This window comes from Ammospiza caudacuta, chromosome 6 (assembly GCF_027887145.1).
Source record: "Ammospiza caudacuta isolate bAmmCau1 chromosome 6, bAmmCau1.pri, whole genome shotgun sequence".
NCBI classification, from domain to species: domain Eukaryota; kingdom Metazoa; phylum Chordata; class Aves; order Passeriformes; family Passerellidae; genus Ammospiza; species Ammospiza caudacuta.
The window spans coordinates 61,032,406-61,058,421 of NC_080598.1; the positions used below are offsets into that span (position 1 = coordinate 61,032,406).

Here is a 26,016-nt window from a genome sequence, read left to right on the forward strand (position 1 = left end):
AAACCATGCATTTGCAGTGGCAGGAGCAGTCCTTCAGACCTCTGGTGGCCTGTCACTTCCACTGTGTCTGTGGATAAAATGGTGCTTGTTTAATGAAGACACTCCTGGGGGGAACTGGCATTTGTTAAAATGAGACATGAAAATGAGAATGAGCATCTCATGCAGCAGAAGGGTGCATACTGGTGAACTTAGATAAGGTTGGCACAGAAAAGCCTGGGAGGAATTTCTTCTGTCAACTTGAAAATAACTTTGTAACAGGAAGAAACAAAAATCCCGATTTATGCAACTACTGCACTGCCAGTAGACTTTTTGTTTTCCCCTTTTTTTCTGAGGCTCCTGCTCCCAGCTTTCCTGTAACTCTCTTGTAAGTCCCATACAGCCTCTGGTCATGAGAACAAGAAGTGACACACACATTGTCCGTGCTTGCAGGAGCACACTCTTCCATGAATGAAAACTCTTCCATGTGTTTTCATCTTCTGAGCATCTCCTGATCATCCCCCAGCCTGGCTCCTTGGAAAGAGCTGGACAGCAAGTCACAAAGCCCAGCACAGGATGTTTGGATATTATTCAGGCATTAATTGGGATGCATCCTTCATTACCTATTCTGTTACCCCCATCCTTACGAAAATTTTCAGGCAGGGGCAGGCGGCTATAGCATGGATGAGAGTGGGGAAAAAGGGTCCTGCTGTCCATGGGGGGGTGTTCCTGGCCTGATCCCTCAGTTTTACATCTGATGATCCCTCAAACCCCAGCCTGGTGAGCCGGGGGGATGGTCCTGGCCTCCAGCTGAGGGTCTGGGGGTAGCCGGTACTCCGTGATGGGCTGGGGCTGTGCGGGCAGAGGAGCTCACCGGGGCTGCCAGGGGAGAGGCGCTGACCGGGGCTGCCCGGGGAGCACATCTGTAGGGATCCATGGGATGGTGCCGCTGTGGGCTGCGATCCCCCGGCCCCACCGCTCGTCTGTCGGGGCTCCGCTCCGCCGCCGCCGGGTCCGGCTGGGCCGGGCCGGGCCGGTTCCCCGGGTAACGGCGGCCGAGCGACGTCAGCGGCCGGGGGGGCCGAGAGCGGCGGGGCCTCCGCAGCCGCGGCGGGGCCGGGCCATGAGGCTGCGCATGGAGCCGGCGGCGGCCGTGCCGGGCAACCTCTCCCGCGGCGGCGGCGGCGGCAACGAGAGCGGCGGGGCGGCGGCGGCGGCGGCGGCGGCGGGGTGGTCGGCGGCGGCGCTGGCCTCGCAAGCGGCCGCGCTGCTGCTCATCTTCGCCCTCTCGGCGCTGGGCAACGGCGCGGTGGTGCTGGTGATCGCCCGGCACCGGCAGCTCCGCACGGTCACCAACGCCTTCGTGCTGTCGCTGTCGCTGTCGGAGCTGCTGGGCGCCCTGCTCTGCCTGCCGCTGGCCTTCCTCAGCCTGCTCAGCCGCCCGCCCGGCGCTTGGCTCTTCGGGCAGCGCCTGTGCCTGGCCAGCGCCGCGCTCCACGCCGGGCTGGGCATCGCCGCCACGCTCACCATGGCCCTGCTCTCCTTCGACCGCTACTGTGCCATCGTCCGCCAGCCGCGGCACAAGATGGGCCGGCGCCGCGCCGCGCAGCTGCTGGCCGCGGTCTGGCTGGCCGCCCTGGCGCTGGCCGGGCCCTGGTACGGGCTGGCGGGCGAGGGGCGTCGCGAAGCCCGGCCCGGCGCCTACCGCTGCGTCTACGTGCTGCCCTGGGGCTCCTCGCGGCTCGGGCCGCCCTACGGCGCCGCCCTCATCGTGCTCTGCTACCTGCTGCCCTTCGCCGTCATGTGCTTCTGTCACTTCAACATCTGCCGGGCGGTGCGGCTGGCCGAGAGCCGGGTGCGGCCGCTCACCACCTACGGGCACCTGCTGCGCGCCTACGGGGAGATGCGCACGGCCACCACCGTGCTCATCATGATCGTCTCCATCATCTGCTGCTGGGGGCCCTACTGCATCCTGGGGCTGGCCGCCGCCGCCGGCCGCCTGCCCTTCTCGCCCACCATGGACGCCGTGGCCAGCGGGATGGCCTGGGCCAACGGCGCCATCAACCCCCTCATCTACGCCGCCCGTAACCCCAACATCTCGGTGCTGCTGCGGCGCAGCCGGGAGGGCGGCTACAGGACTAGGAACAACATGGTCGCCTACCTGTCGGTGCCGGGCCGCCAGCCGGAGCCGCGGAGCCGGGCTGAGCGGGTCCGGGAGCGCTACATCAACCGGCATAGCGGGCCCCCGGGCAGCGCCGTGTCCTCGTCCAGCCCGGCCAGCGGGGCAGAGGTGGCCATGTGGGCCTGCAAGACTCCCGCTGTGCTCTTCTGCCGGGATGGACAGCCGGACACGGTCTCTGAGGCCACCCTGAAGGGCAGAGCGGGCGCCATCGACACCAGCCTCTGAAGGGCTGGGGGCCGGCATGGAGGCATCGGGCCCGGGTGCCTCCCTGAACAAAGTCCTGCTGCTTGGAGCCCCTTGCAGCAGGATTACCAGGAATCTGTGATGGGACCGTGTTTCTTCTCCACTGTGTGAGCTCTGCTTTGGTGACACCATTTGCGAGCAGCAAGAACTCCACAGGGAAGGGGAATCCCCCTTCCTTTTCAGCAGGCCATCGGTGACAGCCACGGAGCCCAGCCAAGGCAAGAGCTGCGAGAACAGGACAGAGTTTGCTCCAGACTTGCAGAAAGTGCCACTGTGAAGCTCCGGGGCTGACACACCAAACTCACTGATTGACTGTGGGAGCTGTTTGTTAAGTGCCAAAAAAGCAACTGAAAGCTGAGCACTGGCAGCTGGAAGCCGCTCTGAAAACACCACACTGTGAAAAACAGCATCATGGCAGGAAAATGTTGCTTTTATCTGTTATATGTGGAAGTGCCAACAGTCATAAAGTCACAGACTGTAGGATGGGCTGAAAAAGTGATCTATTTATATGTATTTTTTTTAATTTAAACTCTGAAGTATAACAAGAAAAGTAATTGTGAAAGGGAAGATGTATGATACTGGGAGGGAAGGAAAGGAAGGTAAATACCTCAGGTGTCAGAATTTCAGCAGCCTTTTCTCTTTTTTTGCAGGTACAGTCAACTTAAAATACTATGAATATGAGAAACATGAGTTCCTCAGACAGACTGAAAAGTGCACAGCTGTGGTGTGCACAAGATGTATGTTTTCTTTTTGAGCTCATCCAGAGTGTCTCTCATCTCCAAGGGTTTTACCATAATTAGAGGAGCTGTGTGAGAGAAGTGTCTGAAAGGAGAGGCAAAGCAATACCACGTGTCCTCTGTGTGCTCTGCAGCATGTGAAAATGTGTGTATGCACAGAACAGATATTGTATTGATGGCAGTAATCCATTGGAATACAGTATTTAAAAAACAGCTGTTTGCTGTTGAAAAAAAAAGGAAAATAACACCATGGAAATGCAATTGCACAGCATTAATGTGAATGAATTTATCAGTGTCATCTTTTTGTTCAAGGGCCCAAAGCCTTAAATTAGTATTTCAATCTGAAATTAAGATTTGGCCTTTGTTTGTCTTTGCCAGAGTTTAGTGTGAGACAGTGTTTTTCCTTGTACAAGCTTTAAAAACACAGTGTTTTGGTTTTAATTTTGAAGTACAGTGTTTTGGTTTTACTGGATTTTTCAGCTGTTTGTGATGCAAGTGAACACTCTGTCATTATTTTGTAAGTGAAGAAATAAATTGTCTTTTATGCAGGAAATGAAAGTGTCTCAGCCTGGCATCATTCTCAAGCCAGCCTTGGGAAGGGGAACTCCTGTAAAAAATTATCAGATGAATGATAGCAGAGAGACCTAGTTGTTTGTGAAATTTTAATGCAGCTGGTTTCCATGCTGCAAGCATTACTGTAACTTTCTTCTGTGATGCTCCTGAAGCCCATGAGGGAAAATCTGACCCTTGACTACTCAGCACTGCTAATTTGCCCTGCAGCTACTGGATTTTGCTGTGTTTCAGAAAGAAGCTGTGCAGAAAGCCCAGGAACTGTTTGACGTGGGTGGCTTGGAAGGGCAGGAGAGGAATTCCTGGCACAGCAATTCCTGGCTCAGTGTAAATGGAAAGGGTGGTTGTGAATGATGGGATTGGATTGAACTCTCACCTGGGTAGCTGCAGGTGGTGGTAACAAGGAGATTGGTGGGGGATCATTGATCATGCATGAAAGGCCCTGGGAAGGGTGGTGCTGCTCCCCTCAGTGCCTGGCTCTGGACACCTTCCCTGTCCCTTCTGTCCCCACCACCCCAGCTGACTCAGGCACTGAACAGCTGCTGATTCCCTCTTTTTCATGCTGGTTTCCTTTTCCACTGATTTGATGTACCACAGGCCAGGGAAGCTCCTCTGTGGCAGTCAGGAATGGCCAGGGAAGGATTGGGGATGTCAGGACTGAAGGAGCTGCACTGGGAGTAGAAATAACACAGCTTTCTAGGAAAGTGGTGGTGAAGCTGCTTAACACAAAATTCAACATAGTTTTTACAAGCTCAGACTGGTGCATGTTAGTCTTGCATTGAGGAATTGAAGGAGGGCAGCTGGCTGTGGGCTTGTAGGCATCACAAACAGGCACATTTCTGTTGAAAACTAACTTGGGCTGTAGCAAGGGGAGATTCTTGATCTGATCCTTTCTGACATGGACCTGCTGCAGCTTCAGCAGAGAGGCAGCTTGTGTTTCAGAGCTGTGCCTGGCCTGTGCTCCTCATAATCACAGAATCATTTCAGTTGAAAAAGGCCTCTTAGGTCATCAAGTCCCAGCACTGCCAAATCTACCACTAACCCATGTCCCTGAGTGCCACACCTACGTGTCTTTTAAATGCCTCCAGGGATTGTGACTTTACCACTTCCTTGGGCAGCCTGTTCTGGTGTTTGGCAACATTTTATGGAAGATGTTTTCCCTAATACCCAATTGAAACCTCTTCTGCTGCAACTTGAGGCATTTTCATCTGGTCCTGTTACTGTTATTTGGGAGAAAAGATCAACCCCACCTGGTTACAACCTCACTTCAGGTAGTTGTAGAGAAGTTCCTTCCAAACCTCCTTTTCTCCTGGCTAAACACTCCCTCAGCCACTGCTCGCACCACAGCACTGTTGAACAAGTCAGGTACATAGGTCTCTACAACCACATTTTTAAAAGTGTATTTTAAAAAGATACAGGCAAATGGTATTAACTAAACTAAACCAAACCAAAGGCCTGCCCAAACAGCCCTTGAAATGAGCTCTGGTGAAGGTTGCTGCTTCTCACCCAGCAGCAGAGCGGGTGAGAAATTCTGTCCCTGCACCTCACCATGGGGCTCCATGTGTTCCTCTGGGAGAAAGCAAGCAGTGGATTAAGCCACTGTTTTACTCCAGCTCTGAAAACTCTGCTCTCTGTGGTTGCAGCTGCTTGTTCTTGGGTGAGAAAACATTGCAGTAGGTGGGTTCTGGCCAAGCCACTACAGGACATCACCCTCACATCTCCCACATGCCCAGGCTGGTGTCACCCCACTCAGGGATCCCCTTTCTCTGAAGGCAGGAAGACACTGATGTTTGAGACACTACAAAATGGGCTCTGAGGCTCCAGCCCTCCAGCTTCTTTCCTTTTTCCTCCCTTGAGATGAGCCTGGACAAAGCAAATTGCACAAATCTTATTTGCTCAAGGACATTGGGACAAACCAAAAATCACAAGGATTATTCAGTGCAGGATATTCAGCATAGGAGAAAGAGGAGTTCAAGCGATTTGAAGGCCAGTTCAGCCCTGGGTACTGGAGACAACTGCAGTCAAAGGCAAATTAAAAATGAGTATTTGGGCTCTTTAGTCTCCTGTTGACTTTCCAGCATATTTAAACCCTCAGTTTAAGAATACCTTGCTATTTGGCAATGATAACATGCCACTGACTGAACTAATGCATTATATCTTAGAAGGAAAACATTAAGTCTTGATGAATGACAAGCATTTCAGAACACACTCCTCCAACTGCACGCAGTGGTAGTTTTCCTGCTGATTTAATCATCAGATTCGTTCAAGTAGTTATTTTCCACTCCCTGCCTAATCTGTGGATGAAGCCTCCGTTCAAAGCAAATGCTGCGTGCATAGCTTAGGAGCTGTGAACAATTAGCAGTCCAATTAGCAGTATTTACAAGTGACAGCCAGATGGGCTGTAATAGCTGCCATCAATCACCAGAACGGGGAGAGCTCAGGAGGATGAAATAAATACCCCGTTGCTGCCTCTCTCAGCGCTGGTGTTGATTCCTGAATCCAGCAGATGCCAGCAGAGACCTCAGCAGCAGCAGAGCTGTCCCAGCAGAGATCCTGAGAAAAGCTTTTCTGTTAATGGGATCAACCCTCAGAACTGCTGCATCCCAAATACGAGCACTCAGGGTAGGGGTTGTGACTGCTGCCCAAAGAGCACCTCACCAAAACCTAATTCAAAAGACAGATTCAGCACGTGCTGCTCTTTGGGAAGTTTGTTGTACAGGCTGAAATGAATAATTTGGGAAGCACATCAGAAAAGTGGCATTTTGTGCATGCAGAGCTGCAGCCTGCAGGGCTGCTGAGATCACTCCCAGTGTGGCAGAATGCTTTGCTCAGCAGCACAGCTGCTCTCAGATGCTTTTGTATTTTCACATGATGACTCTGGTTATTAATAATAAATGGGTAGAGAGGAAAATTCCACAGGATGGATTTTCCTATGTTCTTAAAACTGATCTAAGACCAAAAGGAAATAGATTTATTATTTATTTATAGTAGTAGTTAATGTTAAGAGAATGTGTAATTGCAATATATTACAATATAATTTTGATAATATATTTTAGTACTTTAATTCTAACAAACTATAAGCACGTATCTGCAAGAAACTATCAGAATGCAAACCAATTTTTTGCTCATTTTCAATAAGGCATTCTATTTTTATTGTCCTTTTATTTTTTTTTGAAGTGAGCCGCAAAGTGCTAGAAAGCAAAGGTCCCAAGTCCTCCAGAGGAATAACCCACAATAAGATCCAGTATTATTGATCCTGGGGTGAGTCCCAGTGGTTTCACTGGGGCTGAATGTGGGAGGACAAGGCCAGCCCTCCTGCTGCTCCCAGTTTGCAGAGGAGTGATGGGTTTCAGTGCCATGCTGCTTGCAGGACACTCCCTGAGTGCTGAAGCATCCACATCACCACAGCCAAGGTTCTTGGGCAGCAGCTCAGCATTTCCAGGTATTTTTTTCCTAGGGAATCACTGCTGCAAAAAGCAGGAGGAAAAGTGACAGGGGGAGAGACAGACTGCGAATCCCTCTCAGTGGCATTAAATGGATGAGTCACAGGGGAAATCAGAGTGAAAGCAGCAGAAACCCCAGGGCACAGCACTGAGACCTGCACTCATCTGTCTGGGGAGTTTGGATGAGCTCAGCCATGAACACCCAGGGGGCTGTGACAGAAGGAAATTTAACAAGGAGGGTTGTGTGCTGGGGCTGCTTGTACTGGGTGGCAGAGCACACCAGTGTGCCCACAGGCTCATAGGTGATCATAGGAGATGAGTAGGATCCAGCTGTGATTCAGCAGAGGAAGTAAATTCACCCTGAGAGGAGCTGCTTGTTATTTGTGTTATTTCTTGACTGCTGGCACTGAGCTCCTCAGGTTCAGCTGGTTTCACAGAGGCAAGCAATCACAAAACCAACCAGGGAGCAATTTCTGAGTACTTGGGATCCTTAATTTTATACATCCACTATTCTTGCCTTTATTTTTAATCTTATCTCTTGCACAGTCAGTTCAGAAGATAAGGGAACATCAAAAGGTAATCATAAAGGTAACAAAGATTTTTTTTTTTTAAGATTTCTTTAGATCAGAGGATTGTGCCTTTCCTCAGGGGCCTTTTATTCTGTGCACTGAAGAGTTAAAGGTGTTTGCAAACCACAGAGCTCCACACATTTGCTTTCCCTTCAGACATGGGGACACTTCCTTGCCACCATAAAAGATGCAGCCCTGATGACTTTGGGGAAATCACTTAGGAAAATTATATTCCTCAGTTCCTGGGATGGAGATTGGGAGTGGAAATAGTGCTGATCAGCCTCCCACACCTGGAGGAACATCCATGTTTCTCCCAGGGGCCAGAGCAAGCCTGGCTGGAGGCTCCTCTCCTCCTGCTTCTGCCAGCAGCTCTGATGCAGAGGCTTAAACCCTTTGGGTGGGGCTTGGCCAGAGGGATTCACTGAGGGATTCACACTCAGAGCAGGTGACAATTGTCCCCACGTTGGGGCTGCACATGGACACCAGGCTGGCTCCTGTGTGAGATTAAGGAAAACACCAGCCCAGCCCACTCCCATCAGAGAGCAGCTGGGAGGATGCTGGTGCTTCAAAACCCCTCTGGATGACCCCTACAAATTAACACACACCCCAGGGTAGCTGTGGACAAAACCAGCAAAATAAATTTCTCTGAAATTCATCGTGCCCTCCCAGCAATTCCCTCGCGACCCCACAAATATAATTTGCTTACCTGATTTAGCAACATACTCTGAACTAATCTCAGCATCAGGGATGAAAAATGCTCTGAGTAACCAGGTCACTTGTTTTTTCCAGTGGAATCTAATGTGCCTGATCTGTGCCTGTGGCTTCTGTGCTCAGTCTGGTGCATTTTACAGAACATTTGGTAATATAGCATCCCTGAGGTCATGTCAAGTTCTGAATACAGCATCTGAATTGTGGAGTCTTTACAGAAAATGTAACTCAAACGGTGATCGCCTCCTGCTATTAAATTGGAAAGATTTGCCATAGAAACCAGGCCTTGCCTGAGTGCTTCTCACTGATTTCACAGCAAAAAGGGTTTTAGGCAATGATCAGGAGCAGGGCAAAGCACAAACTGGGACTTCCTTACTTTTCCTTGAGCCCAGGGGATGCTCTGCACAGAGCCTGGCAAAGTAAAGCCATGTCAGAGTACACAGCACAGATTCAAGGAGATGGAGAATCTGCTGGCACCCCTCAGCAGCCACTGCCCAGGTAAAGGCAGGGGCACTGTCCCAGCCCAGCTTACAGCAGTGTCCTGGCAGGCCAAAGCCGTGGGTTAGGCAGCAGGAACAAAGCTGTGTCCTCCAGAGTTGCTGTGCTGGTGCCCAGGATAATCCTGGGTTAGAGCAGCTCTGCTTTGGTGCCCAAAACCAAAGTGGGGTCATCCTGCCCCTCCTGCTGAGCCACCCCTGAGCAAATACTGGAGTATGGGCCAGTAAAGAAAGGAATGGAAAAATGGCAATTTCAATGACTCACCTTCACAGAATTGCTATGAGAACTGGAAACTCTAGCTTAATTTCAAGTTCTTTGCAGTGTGAGAGCAGAGTGCATACAAAATGTGGAAACCCAGGGCACTGGGAATATTTCTGTGTCTGCTCTGGGGTGCCCTGGCCCTCAGGGCAGCACTGACTGTGACCCTCATTCATGGAGAAAGTTTCCTAGACTTCAAGATAGACTGGAATCCACAAAAATGTGAAATAGATTATAGAGAGCGGTGTAGGTATCACTTGGTGAGAAATTGAGGTTTTGGGATTTTTAGTATGTTGTGGATGGAAGCAAGATGGAGGGCACAGGGTGTTGTCCTGGGTTTCTTCTTCATGCTTCTTTTTCATGGGTTTGAGTGGCATTTTGTAATTGGGTGGAAAAGTCCTCATTGGGGGCTCTTTGGGATCAGTTATTGGGTTAAAAGGAAAAACAATCCAGGTGTCAGTTCTTAATTGGATAGTTTAGTCTTAAAAGAGACTTGTAACAAGAGATTGTTGGCCATTTTGTGCCTTGCTAATGAACCTACAGTAGTGAGGCAGTTTTACTGATAAGAAATAATAAACACCTGAGTCTGAACATGAATTACTGTCTCAAGTGCCTCCAATCCAGGCCCAGAGAAACCAAGGACTGGTACCCTCACAGAAAGCTGGGTAGGGACAGGCTCCCAGCACAAACCCTGGCACTGGGGTGAGCCCTGGGGACACTGTGGTGCCGTGGGGCATTCTGTGGTCATTTCAAAGCCATGGAAGTAAGCTCAGATGACCCTGAGGGAAACTGTTCTGAGTTACTTTATCTTACACACACGTGCATTTTTGGTGTCTGCACATGCGCACCCTGAGCATCCACCTAAGGTTGGGCATTGCCAAAAGTCACAGAGAAGCCACAGGCTGTGACCTTCGGCTATTAGACTCGAATTACAATGGAGAGAAATAAAATTAGCCCTCCTCAACCATGCTGGGGGAAACTTCCACAGAAAATTTAGCATGAGAACTTTTCAGAGCACAGTAGAGATCGCAGAGGAAAACAAGAAGCAGAATTTATTTTGTGCTTGACAGCTCTAAAATGCTGCAGGTGGAAAGAGCCAGCAGATGGCACTTTGCCTTTGCTGAGGCTCCTGTGGGGCCCGGCAGCACGGGATTTCTCCCTGGCTTACCTGCACATTCTCAGCACGCCTGGTTTAACGCTAAAAATGACACAAAATGCTCAGAGGTTTCAGGTCAGAGCACTCCTGGTTCAAACAGAGAACTCTCTTTTGCACATGCATCTGTTGGGGGACCCTGAACAATGCCAGGGACAGAGCTCACTGGAGAGATGTCTGCAGGATTTGCTGCAGGAGATGGAGATGGGGCTCATCCCCTCCCTCCTGCATCCATCACCTTTGTGTCCTCTTGGCCTCTCCCGTCTCCCCCAGAAGCAAAGCTCAGAGAATGTTTTCACCAAAAGCAGAGGGTGATGAAATAAGCATCTTTTATGAGAGTTTAGAATCATAGAATCATAGAACTGTTTGGAATCACAGAATCATTTAGATTGGAAAAGGTTTCTAAGATCATTGAATCCAACCATTCCCCCCACACTGCCAATCTCACCATTAACCATGTCCCCAGGTGCAGTATCTACATGGCTTTCAGATACCTCCAGGGATGACTCCACCACTGCCCTGAGCAGCCTGTTCAATGTTTGGTAACTATTTGGACAAAGAACTTTTCTCTAATATCCAATATAAACCTGCCCTGGCATAACTTGAGGCTTTCTCTTATCCTGTTCTTTGTTACCTGGGAGAAGAGATCAACCCCCCCAGCTCCACCCTCCTGTCAGGGAGCTGTAGAGAGTCAGAAGGTCCCTCCTGAGCCTCCTTTTCTCCAGGCTGAGCCTCCCCTGCTCTCCCAGTTGCTCCTCATGAAACTTGACATTGAACATGAGACTTGACATTGGACTGCCTGTCCTGTGGCAGTCCAGCAGTGCCAGCCCTGCACAAAGACTGCAGATTTGATCAGGCTGTGTGAAAGAGGACATGGCAAAGTGCAGTTCTACCCCACAGCATCAGCTTGAGGTGTGACACGGGGACAGTGACAGTGGGGACATGTCCCACAGCACAGGTGGGAACAGAGCTGGCAACATCCCTGCTTTGCTTAACCTTTCCCTCCTCCAGCAGGGGTTTCAAACTCTGACAGGTCCATTGGGCCCACAGTCCCCTTTTTTGGGATGAAATAAATAGTCCAGAATTCCAGCAGGGTGGCTGCCAGCAGGATGGGAGCTGGGTGTGTCTCCCCACCTGGCAGTGCCTGCCCTACTTGCTGAGCTGAGTTTGCATGCAATGCTGCATTGCTGCCGTGCCTGCAGCAGGCATTGCCACAAGCCCTTGACTCATCTTTTCCCAGCTGGGAGAGTGCCAGGGATGACATTGCCAGGCTGAGGGCGGGAGGTGACACTCCTGTCGCTCTGGGCAGCAGGGAAAGCTGCAGGGCTGGAGCAGAGCACAGCCAGGGCTGGCTCAGCAGGTTTGGTGCCACCAACCCGGGTGGCCCCACGGGACAATTCCTGCAGGAGTGCCGTGCCCGGCAGCTTCCCTGGCACCAGTGGGTCTGGGCAGGTTTGGACCATCCAGAACACCATGGTGTGCTGTGAGAGGAGGGAACAGCCTCCAGGATTTGGGGCACAGGAGCCTCAGTGGGCATGGGCTTACACAGCACAGGTGTGTCAATCCAGTGCCCACCCTGGCCCCTTTTCCCCTTGGGTAACAAACATTGTATCTGAAATTTGTATTCTTAAACCATAGATGCTGCTAATCCAGCCATGTGGAAGGGTTTGAAGTTGAGGAAGCTTGTAAGTTACTAGGATATTTTTTCCCATCACGTATTTTGGTTGAATAAAAAGCTGTGTCCTGGCCTTGCTCACAGCCACCCTGCCCCCTGTGTCACACAATGGCGTGACCCAGGAAACCTGCAATCTGCCACAAACTAGAATTTCAGGTCCTTATTGGTTTGTGGGCTTTGGCCAGCTTGTTCCCATCTATTTATGGACAAACCCCAACCAGCCCTACGCTGGGGACATGGGGATTTATGATGGGAAGAGAAGTTGAAGCTATTCCTGTTTTCCTTGGGTCCTATCAACACCAGCCCTGGCCTGCTTTCCCATGGCATCACCAGTCCACAACTGCCAGGGGTGGTGATGGAATCTGTGCTCCCTGCCAGCCCCAATCCTAAATGGGAAGCCCATGGGTCAGAGCACAATGCAGATGCTCCCACTGGCACAGGCAGTGGGGCCTGGGGGTGTCTGAGTGCTGCAAAATTCACTCAGGGGTGTTGGAAAAAGAAAGTAACACAGCCTGGATGGAAAGGTGTGTGGGAAAGGAAAAGCTGAGCAGGAATAAGCCAGGAGGGGTTTGGGCTACTGCCAAGGAAACATCACTAGATAGGCTAGCCAGAGGCACAGTGGCCAGCCCTTCTCCTGGAAAAAGGGACAGGATCCAATCCCATGATACAAAACTGGCTGCTGCCTCAATGCCGGATCCTGGAAAACCCCCAGTGGGCTTTTGGAAAAATTCCCGCCAAGGTGGGAACATGCATCAGCAACAACAAAAGGAGGAGAAATGAACGGGTTCACCAACTGGGAGGCATTTCAGAACCCACATGTGGGTGACAATGAGGATGCTGCAAATCCTGGAGGGTGGAAAAACCCAACTGCCTTAAATCCAGCAGGGTGGAAAAACCCAAATCTCCTAAAACCCAGCACTCAGGGCAAGGGTTATCACCTGACCCCAGAAATGCCTGCAAACACACCCAAAAAAGAGCAACCCTCAGAGAGCCTCTTTTTCAACAACTGCCTCAATTCCTAATTATCCCATTTATTTCCCCTAAAAAATAACTCAGGCTCTGCCGTGTACACTCACCGAAATCGTTTTGCTTTATTGCATATTGCCATCTTAGAAAATGTACAGTCTCATAACATTACACAGCATTTCCCACTAGCTAGAACTACTAACATCCTTGCACCTAACAGACTACCTTAGTCACTATGAAGCTAATAAGGTCCAAGACATAAACTTTTGTTTACAAATCATTATGGATTTTTTTTGTTGTTGTTTTGTTTTTGGCATTATTAAAAAAAAAATCATCTTTAAAATACACACCCAAGAGAAAAGAGTGGCTACTTACACCAGCACCAATCTAAAAGTAGTTTTCGACAATGGCACATGGAATTACCTGCACACAGCCTTTTTATTTATTTATAGAGATATAATTTTTTTTTCCTTTTTTCTATTTTTTTTTGAAAGAAAACAAAGAAATGGCAAAGTCAGCCTGATAACCAGGCTGTTGTAAAACAATTTAAAAATAAAAACAACCCAAGAGGTTTGGAAGGGCAAGAGGAAATCTGTCAGGAAAGGTCCTGATGTGGCACTGGGGTTGCAGAGGCAGGAGCCGGGGTGGGTGCTGGCACCCAGGGCCCCGGGAGGAGATTGCCCTTTCTGACCCCACCACCTGCCCAATTAAACACGTGTGACCAACCATTCCTTAAACCATCAGAAGCCAAACTTTTTCTTTTTAACCTTTTTCTTTTTAACCTTTTTTTTTCCTTCTTATTTTATATATTTTCAATTCCCCCCATAGTCCATTCCCTCAATTGTATCAGCCCCATTTTTTTTTCAGCCATAAATAAAAAATATAAATAGAGGCACTTTAGTTAAGGAATAGTATTATCATTACCTTTTGTCTTTATTTCCCCCTCCTTCTTAAAGCAAAGTGCTTAACTCCATCTTTGAACATAATCTGCAGGTTTTGCAGCTGCTTGGCTATGAGGTGCTGGACCTTATTTTTGCACTTACCTGCTTTATTTATTACTGCGTTAAATGCTACTCAGAAAGTATTTTTTTCTTTTTTTCTTCTTTTTTTTTTTTTTTTAATCTACAGTGCGTTAAACGTTGCAATGAAGAAAAGAACAAAATGGTAAAACCACAGCTCTTGACAACTCTGCTTCGAGAGAGATTTCACAGCTTTCACTCAGCACACAGACCCCACGGCCTTCTGGTGCTTAGAACCATATTTTTTTATACAAATTAGTTTAAACAGCACTTTTGCTATACAGTACATATAGTTAACTGACATCCCATACCCACCAGTAATACCGATTATCTGACAAAAAAAAAAAAAAAGAACAACCAACCATGTTTCAAATAGTGTTAATATCTAGTGCAACAGGGACAAACTCATCTCTCCACAGGAAAAAAGAACAAACAAAAAAAAAGATCACAAAAGTATTGGTGGTATAAAAATGTTTTGTTTTGCTTTCTTAAAAAACATACCACAAATAAATAAAAGTAAAAAGTAACAGTCCTCTATATACTCAGCATAATTTAAGAATAGAAATGTTAATATGTTAATGGTGGTTATTTTTTATTCTCCAATTCTTATTTTCTAAACCCTTAAATTATTACTCCCTGAGAGCTCTGAATTACTTTTATTATTGGTTTTTTTTGTCTTTTTCTTTTTTTTTTTTTGGACTGACATTTGACAGGTAGTTCTGCTTACAAATTTGCAATGACAATGAACAGCAAACCAGTCAAAAAAAAGGACCTGGCTAAGAGACGAGTGTTTCTTGGCATCACTGCTTCTGTGTGTCCGAGAAAGAAAAAGGAAAAGAAGGCAGGTGAAAGCTGCTGGGTTTTACCCCAACCCCTTTGTATTTCAGAGACCTTTGGTCCTGACCCACCTTGACAGAGGATACAGTTTGTCCCATTGAACAGAAAGCAAGAACAAAAGTTACAACGCAAAAGTTTATGCTCTTCGTCTCCTCCGAGAACCGAACCTTTCCCACCGTCTTGGGCCAGAAAACGTTGCAAAAGTATAAATACATCAGTGTGGCGTTACAGCGAGAAGCACTTTGGGGTAAAGTTTGTCCTTTAGCAAGGTGGCAGCAGGAGGAAAAAGAGCATTTCCCAAGGATGACGGGAAGAGCATCGCCGGGAGCACGCGTGGCGCCGAGCTGGGGAACCAGCGCGAACGCACAGATTGCGAGTTTCTCAGAATAATCACAACAATGAGAGAAAACAAACAAACAAACAATGGATTAAAGTTCAGTCAACTTTGCTTTTTTTTTTTTTTTTTTTTTGTCTTTTCTTCTTTAAACCGCTTGGCTTGTGTGCAAGGCGTCCCCTGCAAATGGCCCTGGGGTGGGTTCTGAGCAGGAGAGCAGCAGGAGGCAGCTTCCCCATCGGCTTTGGGACCATGGGGACAACCGGCGGCTTGGGCTTGGGTCCTCTCTTGCTCCACGGACGCGGCATTGTGCTTGTGCATGGGGAGAACTACTTTTTGGAGTGGGGAGGAGGTGGTGCTGGCACTGAGCTGCCCACACACCTCCCTCCACACCCCCCCGACCCGACTATTTACACAGTATCTACACACACACGCTCGCCCGCACAGGGGACAGAGCGCGTGCCACTGTTCCGCTTGGAATCGCAAGGCAGTGTCATAGAAACAACAAAAAAAAAAGAAACCCAAAAAACCGCAGCCACTTCAGAAAGACTGACCCACGTGTCTTTTGCTGGGCTGTGCTGTCAGTTTGTTTCTCAGAAGTTGAGCTTGGTGACGGGCCTCTCACGGCCGCTCTCGGCCAGCTGGTTGGTGATGCGCTTGCGGTTGCGCTTCAGCTTGGTGAGGTCCTTGTCAAAGACTTCTCCTGAGCGCAGGGCCGACACCAGATCATCGAACTCACCGCTCTCCTCCCCGCTCTCCTTGGCCTTCCTGGCCTTGCGCTCCCGCTCCCGCTGCTCCTTCAGCTGCAGGCCGTGGAGGAGGGGGGAAAGAAGGCGGGTCAGTGTCATACAGGTGGTTGTGGTGATCCCCAAACTCATGGAACTCAAGAGTTGTTTCCCACCCCAGTGGTCAGAGTTACTGACAGACCACATCCCTGCTCCAAGGCCAGGCTGGACAGGGCTTGGAGCAACCTTGTCTGGTGGAAGGTGTCCAAGCTCGCAGTGAGGGGGTTGGATCTAGAACTAGGTCACTTCCAGTCCAAAGCTTTCTATGATTCTGAGATTCTGTGATAAAAGCCATGGGCTGAGGGTCACAGCCCCACAGCTGCTGCTTGTGGGTCACAGCAGGCAACAGCACCAGCTCTGCTGCACACTTCAGCTGCAAGACCTCCCCAGCCCAAGGTCATTAATCAAGTAATCAAAAGTGAAAAGCCATTGGGTCTAAGACCACAGAAGCTCCCTTCCTAGCCTTCAGTGCTGTCTGTGCCACCATGGGGACATCATAACACTGTTGTCACTCCCAGATGCCCTGGAGGTGCTGCCAGACTTGCTGGTGTGTGCTCACCTGTGCCTCCATGCGTGCCCGGCGCTCCTCCTCCTCCTTCCTCTTCCTCATGTTCTCGTTCTCCTGCTTGGCCTCGGTCACAGCTTGAAGGAACTGGTCAAAGATGCCAAAGAATTCGTCAGGCTGCATTTTGTCTGTGTCTTCTCCAAAGTGCTTCACAGCCTTGGAAAACTGGGAGAGAAGACAGGGGTGCATCAGTCTTGGATAAAGCCACTGGACTGGTGAAACTTTCAACCTGATGGAGCAGAGTGAAACACTGCCAGCAGCCATAGCACACAGCAGGGCTTTGCCTCATCAAGCCTTGATTTAGAGCTGAAATAAATCACCTGATGTGTTACCTGTTGCCCTGCAAGACCTGGATCACTATCAAGCCCCCTCTCCCCATCTTGCCTCTGGCTCTGCTGAGCCTCCCCTGCCCCAGCTCCACTTTATTAACTAAGCAGCAGTAAAAACAAGGAAGCAAAATATTGTGGGACTGAAGACATAAAACTAATAGTAAACACGGCAGGGGAAGGGAAACTTGCACTTTTAAGTTTTTCTTTGAAGTATTTTTGGGGTATTATTTATCATTGCCACATGCTCTGCTATTGAAACCAAATGTGTTGGTGAAACTTCTAAAAGAGATTTCTGCCCAGGCTCAGGCACAGCCCTGGGCAGGGAAATAAGGGAGTTTTCCTGCCTCTTGTGCTGTTTGCACAGCATTAATGTGAGGGAGTCGAATGAGGCCGTAGCAGGGGTCAGGACAGGACATCCACAATCTGCCAACATGTCCCAGTCCCCAAGCAGCCCCCGAGCTGTCCTTGGGACTGACACTCTTTGTTCTCACTTCCAGCCTGAAGGAGACTCTTTGTGCACAGCAAGTTTGTTAAAACTGTAAAGGCACATTCTGGAGATAAGCACGCTTAAAAGAAAAGAAAAACAAAATCAAAGCACCAACAGATTTATTAGTTGCTTTGATATTGTAGGGTAGACCAAGAGGAACATTTTTAAAGCCTGCCTGTATGATTTAGTTTTATTTGCAGGGGAGCCCCTGGCCTTTGAAAAGACATTTTGTGCATTTTTATTTCTTTGTTTATTTAAGAGACCTAACACTTCAAGATGCAGAGAGGAATCTGAGAAGTGCCACTATATAAGTCAATATAATTGAGGTTAATCTTGCTGATTTTAATCAAGATATTATAATTCTCTGCCATGCTACTAGAGATTCTGGTGGGGGAGGGAAGGCTGAAAATGCTCTCCTCATGTGATATAAAGTTTATAAAACAGGGATGTTTCTGCTTTCCTAAGAGAAAACAGGAACACAACTTGAATCTGGACATGTGTTTAAACAGCAAAGAGCTGGAGCACTCCACACAGCCCATCCCTTCCAACAACCATGGAAAATTGCTTCAGAGTGGGCTTCCACAGATGCTGGGGACCATGACCAGACCTTGTGCTCCAGACCCAGCCATGTCAGCAGAAGATGATACACCTTTCAGAGCATTTATCACCACTCCTATTCTGCAGAGAATATCTCTGCCAGGTTACCACCAGCAGGCCAAAGGGGTGGCCTGGGTTAGCCATGGCCTCAGGGAGGTCCATGATAATGCCCAGGCATGGGTCAGGAGGACAATGCCAACTGGGTACAGCCAGGGAGAAGGAGGTGAGGCTGGAAAGCTGCTCAGATCTCAAGGACAGACTTTGGTGGCCTTACCAGCTCTTTTGCTTCCGTCAGGAGATCTTCGACGTCCGAGAAGCTGAAGCTGGCCAATGTGATGAACTGGCTGACCACAGACACAAACTTGTCCCCTGCCTGCTGAACCTGAGACTTCTGGAAGTCCAACTCCTTTTGGGGGGGAAAAAAAAAGGGTAAATCTGGTCAGGCCTGGCTGATGAGGGACACAAATACCATTGGCATCTGGTAACATCATTGGGAGTGTGCCTGAATCAGTGCCAGGGGCTCTGCTGGCACCAGCACTGCTGCTCCCCCTGCCATGCATGACACCCTGGATTACACTGCCTGAACTAAGCTTTTCAGCCAAATCCTGCAGGAAAGCTTATGGAAGCAGGATAATTCAGCAAGACAGTGAGTCCTTTGGGATACTCCCACCATTTCATCACCACTCCAGCTGTGCTGCAGAAGTGCTCCCCAACCCTCAGAAGTTTTACAGCCAAGGGGAGACCCCTCTGCACATCACAGGAACTCCCTGGGCATCATCACTAGGCTTACTCAGCCTCCCTTGATGTATCAGACATAAACCATGAGTGTGCCTAATCACACATGGTAACTTCAGAGCCAGAACAGCCCTGAGAGGGCAGGCACACGTGCAGGGCAGGAAGGAAAGGCAAACACATCTCCAGGATGTGAGATAAAAGCAGCTTCACTGGGAGCTCCCTGGCCTGCCTCCCCAAGGAGGGATGCAGTGCTGCTCAGAGCCAGGCTGGACTGTACTTGATTTAAATAATACTTACAGTCTCCACTGCTCTCAGGCCACTTCTCAGAGTGTTTATTTCTTTCTCCAGCTCAGTCATGCTGTTGGAAATAGCAGGATGTTAATTTTCAGCATTTCCCAGCAAACTCTACAGCTCTCTGACCAACTTCACCATGGTTTTCCCACTGAAAAGACCCCAACCATGCCCACATTGCCTCCTTTTTGCAGTGCAGATCAGTATGTCTCAAGCAGCAAATCAGGCTGACAGCCTCTAAGCTGGGACTACCTCACAGTGGCTGCAGCTGCTTGTTTCAAAGCAAAGGGGATTGCAAGGTTTTAGCAAGCTCAGCAGCCTCCAGCCCTCTCCAAGTGAAAGGATGGCTCAGGAGAATGCCTTGCTGGGCACAGATTTCTCTCCAGGTCCAGGAGAAGATAAGATCATTGTCCCAGTGCACAGGGGAGAGTTATTCAGGGTACCATGGCTGGGTGAACACCAGGCAAAGCATCCTTCTGAGGAGCAGCGAGCCTTTCACAAAGGGAGACAGCCCAAATATAGAGAAATCAAAATAAATCACCACGTCTGGCACTGCCTTTGTTTACACAAGGCTCAAGCCCCTGATGAGCTTCAAATTCAAGTGCTTATGGGTTCCTACCACTACTATGTCAGGGGAAGCTTTCTCACAAGGCCTCAGTGACCACAGGCTTGATGCCTTTCCAGGGGTGTCTGTGCAAGGGCTGGGGTCCCTGGAAATGCTGATGCTGGGTCATGGGGCAAGCATTCCTGGCAGGTTTAGTCTGGGAAAATGCACTTTTGGGAGCTCTGTGCTCCAGCAGTTCATTACTACTGGTGGGATTGACAGAGGCAGCAGTTTCTGCTTCACAGCTGCAGCACTGGGGGGAATTCAGGGTTTTCCAGAGCTTTAGAAACTTTTTGGTTTTTGCTCTGGATTGGACCAAACCCAAATGTTACATATGGTGTCCAGTTTAGAGAGAAATGATAAAAGTTTAGGGGGGTGAAGAAACCCTCTGTGCAGGAGTTTTCTTTCCCACACGTGTGTCTGTGCAACAGCTGCAGGTCAGGAGCATGGGAAAGGCAGAGCCTGCAGCAGCATGGAGCATGTCCTGCTCAGCATGCCCGCAGCTGGTGCCTGCAAACTGAGCACCACACACCCACAGGACCATGGAACAGCCTGAGCTGGAAGGGACTGATGAGGATCTCCGAGTCCAACACCTGGCCCTGCACAGGACAGCCCCAAGAATCCCACCCTGTGCCTGAGAGCATTCTCCAAATGCTTCTGGAGCTCTGCCAGGCGTGGGGCTGTGACCACAGCCCTGGAGGAGCCTGTTCAGTGCCCAACCACCCTCTGGCAGAAGAGCCTGCACACCAAGATTTGTTTTGTCACTGTGCTCAACCCCTGGCTCATGATTATTTTGCATTTTACACATGAGAATCCTTGTTTTGTCCAACACACATCTTCCCTAGGAACCCACCACTGCTACAAGAGACCTTGGAAGCTTAGAAGACCCTCAAGCCACTGTAAACTCCATGTATATTTCATAGCATCACGGCATGGTTTGGGTTGGAAGGGACCTCACAGCCCATCCAGCTCCAACCCTGCTGCCATGAGACACATTCCACCATCCCAGATTGCTCCAAGCCCCATCCAAGCTGGCCTGGAACACTGCCAGGGAGAGGACATCCATAACTTCTCTGGGTAACCTGTTCTAGCTGCATCCCCTCTAAAGGGCTGCAGTTTCAGCCCCTTTTCATGTCCACAGCTAACACAACTGCCTGCAGAAATTTGTGATCTTTGCTGCTCACATCCCTGAAGCATCAAAGCCCATAAACTCCAGCTGAAGTTTAAAACCAAAACTGAGCCTCGCTGATTTCAGAGGTACTTCAGCACACACTTGAGGGCTTTGCAGGGCAACAGAACAGCAGATTCCTCCTGATCTTAAAGGCTCAGGCTGTGTTTAAGGGCTTTGCTGAACTGGGGCAGCCTCTTCCCAACAGGTCACTGGGCAGAGTTAAAAATCTGGTTGCAAAGCCCACAAACTCCATGCTGGCAGAATCTGGATGCAGGTGAGTCCCTCCCACAGCTGCCTGGTCCTGCCCGTGCTGCAGGCAGAGCCTCCCTGGCACATGAGGATAAACAGCTGCCCTTTATCTGCAGCCACACCGCAACCGCTTCCTCCCGCATTACTTAATGCACCATTAGAAATTAATTAAATGCTTTTGTGGTGAGATAACAGCAGGAAGCGGCTGCTCCAAGCAGCTCTCCTCCCCCAAGCTCACAAGTTTAGAGCCTTCACCGCAAGGGGCTGGGATTTAAAGCTGCCAGGTGATGTTTGCTCCTGAGTGCTGGGCCAGCGTGGCCGTGGCACGGGATACCCAGCCCAGCAGCCAGGATCTGGCCAGGAGGGTGAGCTGGGGTGGGGTGACATGGCAAAGCAGGCTGAAATGAGGGGAGAGGTGCTCCCAGGGCTGCCTAAGTGCCACCTCAACCCTGCTTACTTGACTTTGGCTGCCTGTGGGATGTCTTTCAGCTCCTCGTGCAGCCGGAGCACTTTGGGATATTTCTTTTCCACAACAGTGATGAGATAGTGCAGCAAGGTGATGTTCCTAGGAGAGAGGAGCAGAGAGGTCAGTGTGGCAGCATCTTGGGGGGTTCATTGTTCAATCAAAACCCCTGGTTAAACCCCAACCCTAGTAATGAGCTATTTGAGGATTTCTGCAAGGATGCTGCTGTGTGGGGACATGCGAGGGGTCTGTCCCATGCACAGCTACAGGGCAGAGGAAGGGTCCATGCAAGGAAGGGTTCTCCACAGGAGGAACCCAGGGGAGGTGACTTGAGCATCACTGCTCTTTACTGATGGATGAGACCAGGCAGGTTTGAGACCTGACCCAGCTCCTCTTGCTCTGTGAACAGAGCTCAGCAGGGTAAAGCAAACCAGGCAACGGCTGTATCAGCATGGGAGAGAGGCAGAGGGAGTTCCTGTGGAGAAAAGCCCCTGGGAATCCTTTCTCTGGCTCTTGGTATCTCCTAAGGGGTTAAAAAGCATTTGGAAGATGACCATCCTAATCAGCCTTGGCTGGAATTTAGCCAGCCCAGGAAGGAAAGGCCCCATCAATCACTGTGCTGATCTGAATTTTGGCTTCCCTTGAAAGCTGTCCTGCTCAAAAAAATGCACACTCACATCACTGGGTGTGCCAAATTGGGCAGCAGGAGGAGGGGACTGCTCCCACCTACCCAAGTCCCAGAGGTAATGACCCCTGCATCCCCCCAACACCCCTGGGGCCCGTGGATGGTACCAAGGATAAGGGCAGGGGCTGCTCACTTGTCAATGCTGGACTTGGTGTCTGCAATCTTGTTGAGGCTGGAGATCTTAAACCCAAAGGCATTACCCCTCTGGCCCTTGTTCATGTAGTTCCCAAAGGCCAGGACCACCTCCAGGAGCTGCTGGAGGCTGCTGCTCTGCAGCACGGCCTTGGAGCCAGCACGGATGGCTGAAAGCAGAGAGAGGTGGGACATTACCCCCTGCCACAAGAGCCCACCAGCAACCCCCTCAGTACCCCCAAAGAGTGACCACCAACCCCTTCCCTTCCCTTTTCCCTTCCCTTCCCTTCCCATCACTGCCAGCTCCATCCAGGCTCATCCTGGCACAGAGGATGCTCTTCCTGGGAGTGATCCCTGTGCTGGCACAAAGTCCCTAAGCAGATCTTTGCCACTTGCCTTCCACTTTGGGTTTGACCTCTGCAACTCTCTCTGCAAACTTCTTCTTGAAGTAGAGGGACTGCAGCCTTTGCTGATAATGGTTTATCCTGGAAAACAAGGAGGAGGAGGAGCAGGCTGAGCTTTGCTTGCTCCAGGCAGAGCTCTGTTGCTCCACTGCTCACAGCTGTGCTCACAAAGCATGCTTGAGCCAGGGTGATTAAAAAACAATGACCTCTTTTCTCCCTGAAACTGTGCTGGAATGGGAAAAAATGACAACTGAAGGTACAGCTGTCCTGGGGTGGCTCCCTGTGGGCTTTTGAGTACATGCTTGAGCCTATCCCCTTAACTCAGCAGGTTCAACAAGTGCATCTTTACACCCCACTGCTATGAACAAACAGTTCTTTCACAATCACTCCTGAGCAAAGGTGCTGATGAGGTCTGGGCTCCCTGTGGCTTTGTGATGAGCTGCAGCTGGAGAGAGGCTCACCTATGACCAGAACTAATGAAACTGGACGTCCAGATCATCAGAATGATGGACTGGGCTGGAAAGGCCCTTTCCTGGGCAAGTCAGTGATGGCTGTGCTCGTGTCAGTTGTGTTTATGCTAACCAAGATCTCACTGGTATGCACATGGCAGTCTGATTGGAGTCACCAGGACCAAGGACTCACGGGAGACATGCTCACACACAGAGGCATGAACTGCACTGTTGTACTAATCAGAGGTGACAAAGACATCACACTCAGTTACAGACCACAAGGCAAAATTAAAAATCAAGGAAAACATTTGCATCAGCACATTGTGCTTTCCAAGGGATGAAGGCATGGGAACAACACTTGGGTGAGAGCCTGTGAAGAAGAAAGGTGACCTGTGATAGAAAAGCTAATTCTGAGTGTCAGTGAGCCCTGAGGGCTCAGGTCTGAGCTGCACAGCTCCATCCTGCCTGCCTGTGACACTCAGCAAGCACACAGCCCATCCTCGGTGCACTGCTCAGGGAGGATGGAAGCATTTCTATTTTTGATCTCCCAGTGCAATCTCCAATTGTAAAACTCACTGACCTTGCCAACAAGTGACTGGCTTGAAGTTCAACTAAGAAATTCAAAGAGCTCAGTGCAATTCAAATAAGAAGCTTCAAGATTTTAACCCAGAACCTCTAGAGGATGTGCATGCAATAGATAAAGCTATTCATCCCTGAAGACTCCTAAGTCTTAAATGATTGCTACCAGGAGCAGGAAGAAATGACATTTCCTTTCAGTTTTATATAGTCTCAGGAGCCCTGGAGATGAGTCAGTCCTGAGGTGACAAGTGGGACTCATCTACACAGCAGGACAAAATGTACATCCATCAGGCTTGAATATTCATTAGGATGAAAGGGAAAGGAGCACTGTGTTATCATTCTAACAGCACTTCCCACCTGGGCCACAATGAATCATAGAATGGTTTGGGCTGGAAGGGACTGAAAGATCATTTATTTGCAACCCCTCTGCCCTGTAGGGACACCTTCCACCTGACCAGGTTAGATCACAGAATCTCAGAATCATCAAGGTTGAAAGAGACTTTCAGGATTATCCAGTCCAACCATCAACCCAGAACCACCAAAAAAATCCATCTCCCCATCCCTCTCCCCTGCTCTGTCCAGCTGCTGCTTGTATGGGAACACAATCCTGATTTTAGGACCAGAGCATCACAAATAATCCTTATAATTTGCAGCACCTTGCTTGCCCTCCTGTCTCCTTGGTCCACTCATTTCTTGATGTGAAAAACAGTAAGAAGGGCTTATTTCCCAAGCAGCCTCCATGGAACAGCCACCTCCTGACCAACCCATGCAGCCAGTGGCCAAAATGTGTCCCCGAGGCATCAACCTGCTCATTTCCAATGGCCAAAATGTGTCCCCTGAGTGTTCCAGGTTGCAAGGCAAGATGTTTTCTACTACCATCTGTATGGCACTTGTCTTTTGTCAGTGGGCAGTTTGCCTTATCTCTCTCTTTGAGTGACCACAATCACTCCTCCCTCGGGAGGGGACATTGCTGATAACAGCTATTGAATGTCACTGCATGGCTGATAAGAACTACAGCATCCCATTGGGAGATGCTCCGCCCAGGGGGAGGAGCCAAGCATTCCTACCTGGATATAATCTGGAGATCCTGGAATACCAGCACGGCTTCTCCACTGGATTCCCCAGAGGAACAGCAGCTGCCTCTCCTTCCACTGGATCTTCAGAGGATAACTACACCTTTTCTACAGGATCCCTGCTCCAACAGAACCACCCCTGACACTACAGGAGGGCTGCAGCCACAACTGGACTGCTGCCAACAGCCTGACCAACAGGGTGTCAGGCTGTGTTCTGACTTTCAGTGCTGTTCTAGTGTACTGCATTGTTTTATTTTATCCTTTACTTTTTTCTTCCCTATTAAAGAACTGTTATTTCCTGCTCCCATATTTTTTTGCCTGAGAGCCCCTTAATTTAAAATCTATAGCAATTCGGAGGGGTGGGGAGGGTTTACATTCTCCATGTCAAGGGAGGCTCCTGCCTTCCTCAGCAGACTCCTGTCTTTCCAAACCAAGACACTGAGGCACCAACCTGCTCATTCCCAACGGCCAGAATGTGTCCCCTGAGGCACCAACCTGCTCATTTCCAATGTGTCCCCTGAGGCACCAACCTGCTCATTTCGAAGAGGAACCGGTCAGCCTTGGCCATGCGGTCCAGCTCGTGCTTGTGCTCTTCCAGCAGGTCAATGTCTCCCTTTTCAGGAACAAACTTCAGGAGCTGAAAAGGAAAAAGCGCAGCAGTGTATATGAGACCCATGTACACATTTTCAGGAGCTAAAAAGTGATTTATTTCCTCCAGTCTAACACCTTTTCAGCATGTACAGGCAGTGACCCCAAGGCACCTGTGAAATAAGTGTTATTGCTGTCCCTGTGACCTTCCTCACGTTACTCCATCACGTCAGTGTCTCTCCTGCCTCTGCCCTGCCATCACTCAGCTTTTACAACAAATGAATTAAGTCTGCTCCAAGGAGGTTTCAACATCAGCTCTGCCAGAGGAGGTGTCAGTCAGGGACTCCCATTTGCTGCAACTCTACTTATTAGCAGATGGAAATTTTGTGAAATGAATCCTCCCACATCTTTGCTCAAAGTGCAATTACCAGCTCAGCTTTAAGGACAGGTGACTAATATGCCTCCAAAGGGATTCAGAGGGAGTGAAAATGGGATTCCCCTTTTGAGGACTGCAAAAACATTGTCAAACCTTTCAAAAATAAACCACTACGGAGCACAAACTTCAAGCTGCAGCCACAAAAAGGTGAAATGGCCTCACCTTAAGGTTCCAGGGTAGACCCAAGTACAGGAATGGCACACGGGGGCCATGCTGCTCCCAGCAG

General features: G+C 49.6%; 2 protein-coding genes across 2 annotated transcripts in view; one reads left to right on the plus strand and one right to left on the minus strand.

Annotated features, from left to right (window-relative positions):
* Positions 1-1,099: 1,099 nt before the first annotated feature.
* On the plus strand, positions 1,100-2,383 carry GPR135 (G protein-coupled receptor 135). Its single transcript, XM_058807843.1, has one exon. It carries the CDS (start codon positions 1,100-1,102, stop codon positions 2,381-2,383), a length of 1,284 nt encoding a protein of 427 aa, XP_058663826.1.
* A 10,696-nt stretch (positions 2,384-13,079) lies between these two features.
* Positions 13,080-26,016, minus strand: part of DAAM1 (dishevelled associated activator of morphogenesis 1) — a 95,189-nt gene continuing 82,252 nt past the window's right edge. The window contains 8 exon segments of the mRNA XM_058806221.1: positions 13,080-15,971; positions 16,513-16,683; positions 18,206-18,337; positions 18,964-19,024; positions 21,439-21,546; positions 22,263-22,431; positions 22,658-22,746; positions 25,297-25,403. Coding sequence (XP_058662204.1) covers positions 15,762-15,971; positions 16,513-16,683; positions 18,206-18,337; positions 18,964-19,024; positions 21,439-21,546; positions 22,263-22,431; positions 22,658-22,746; positions 25,297-25,403 — 1,047 coding nt within the window. The 3' untranslated portion in view covers positions 13,080-15,761.

Coding starts and splice junctions, on each gene's coding strand:
- GPR135 (XM_058807843.1), top strand. CDS start 1,100: ATGAGGCTGCGCATGGAGCCGGCGGCGGCCGTGCCGGGCAACCTCTCC.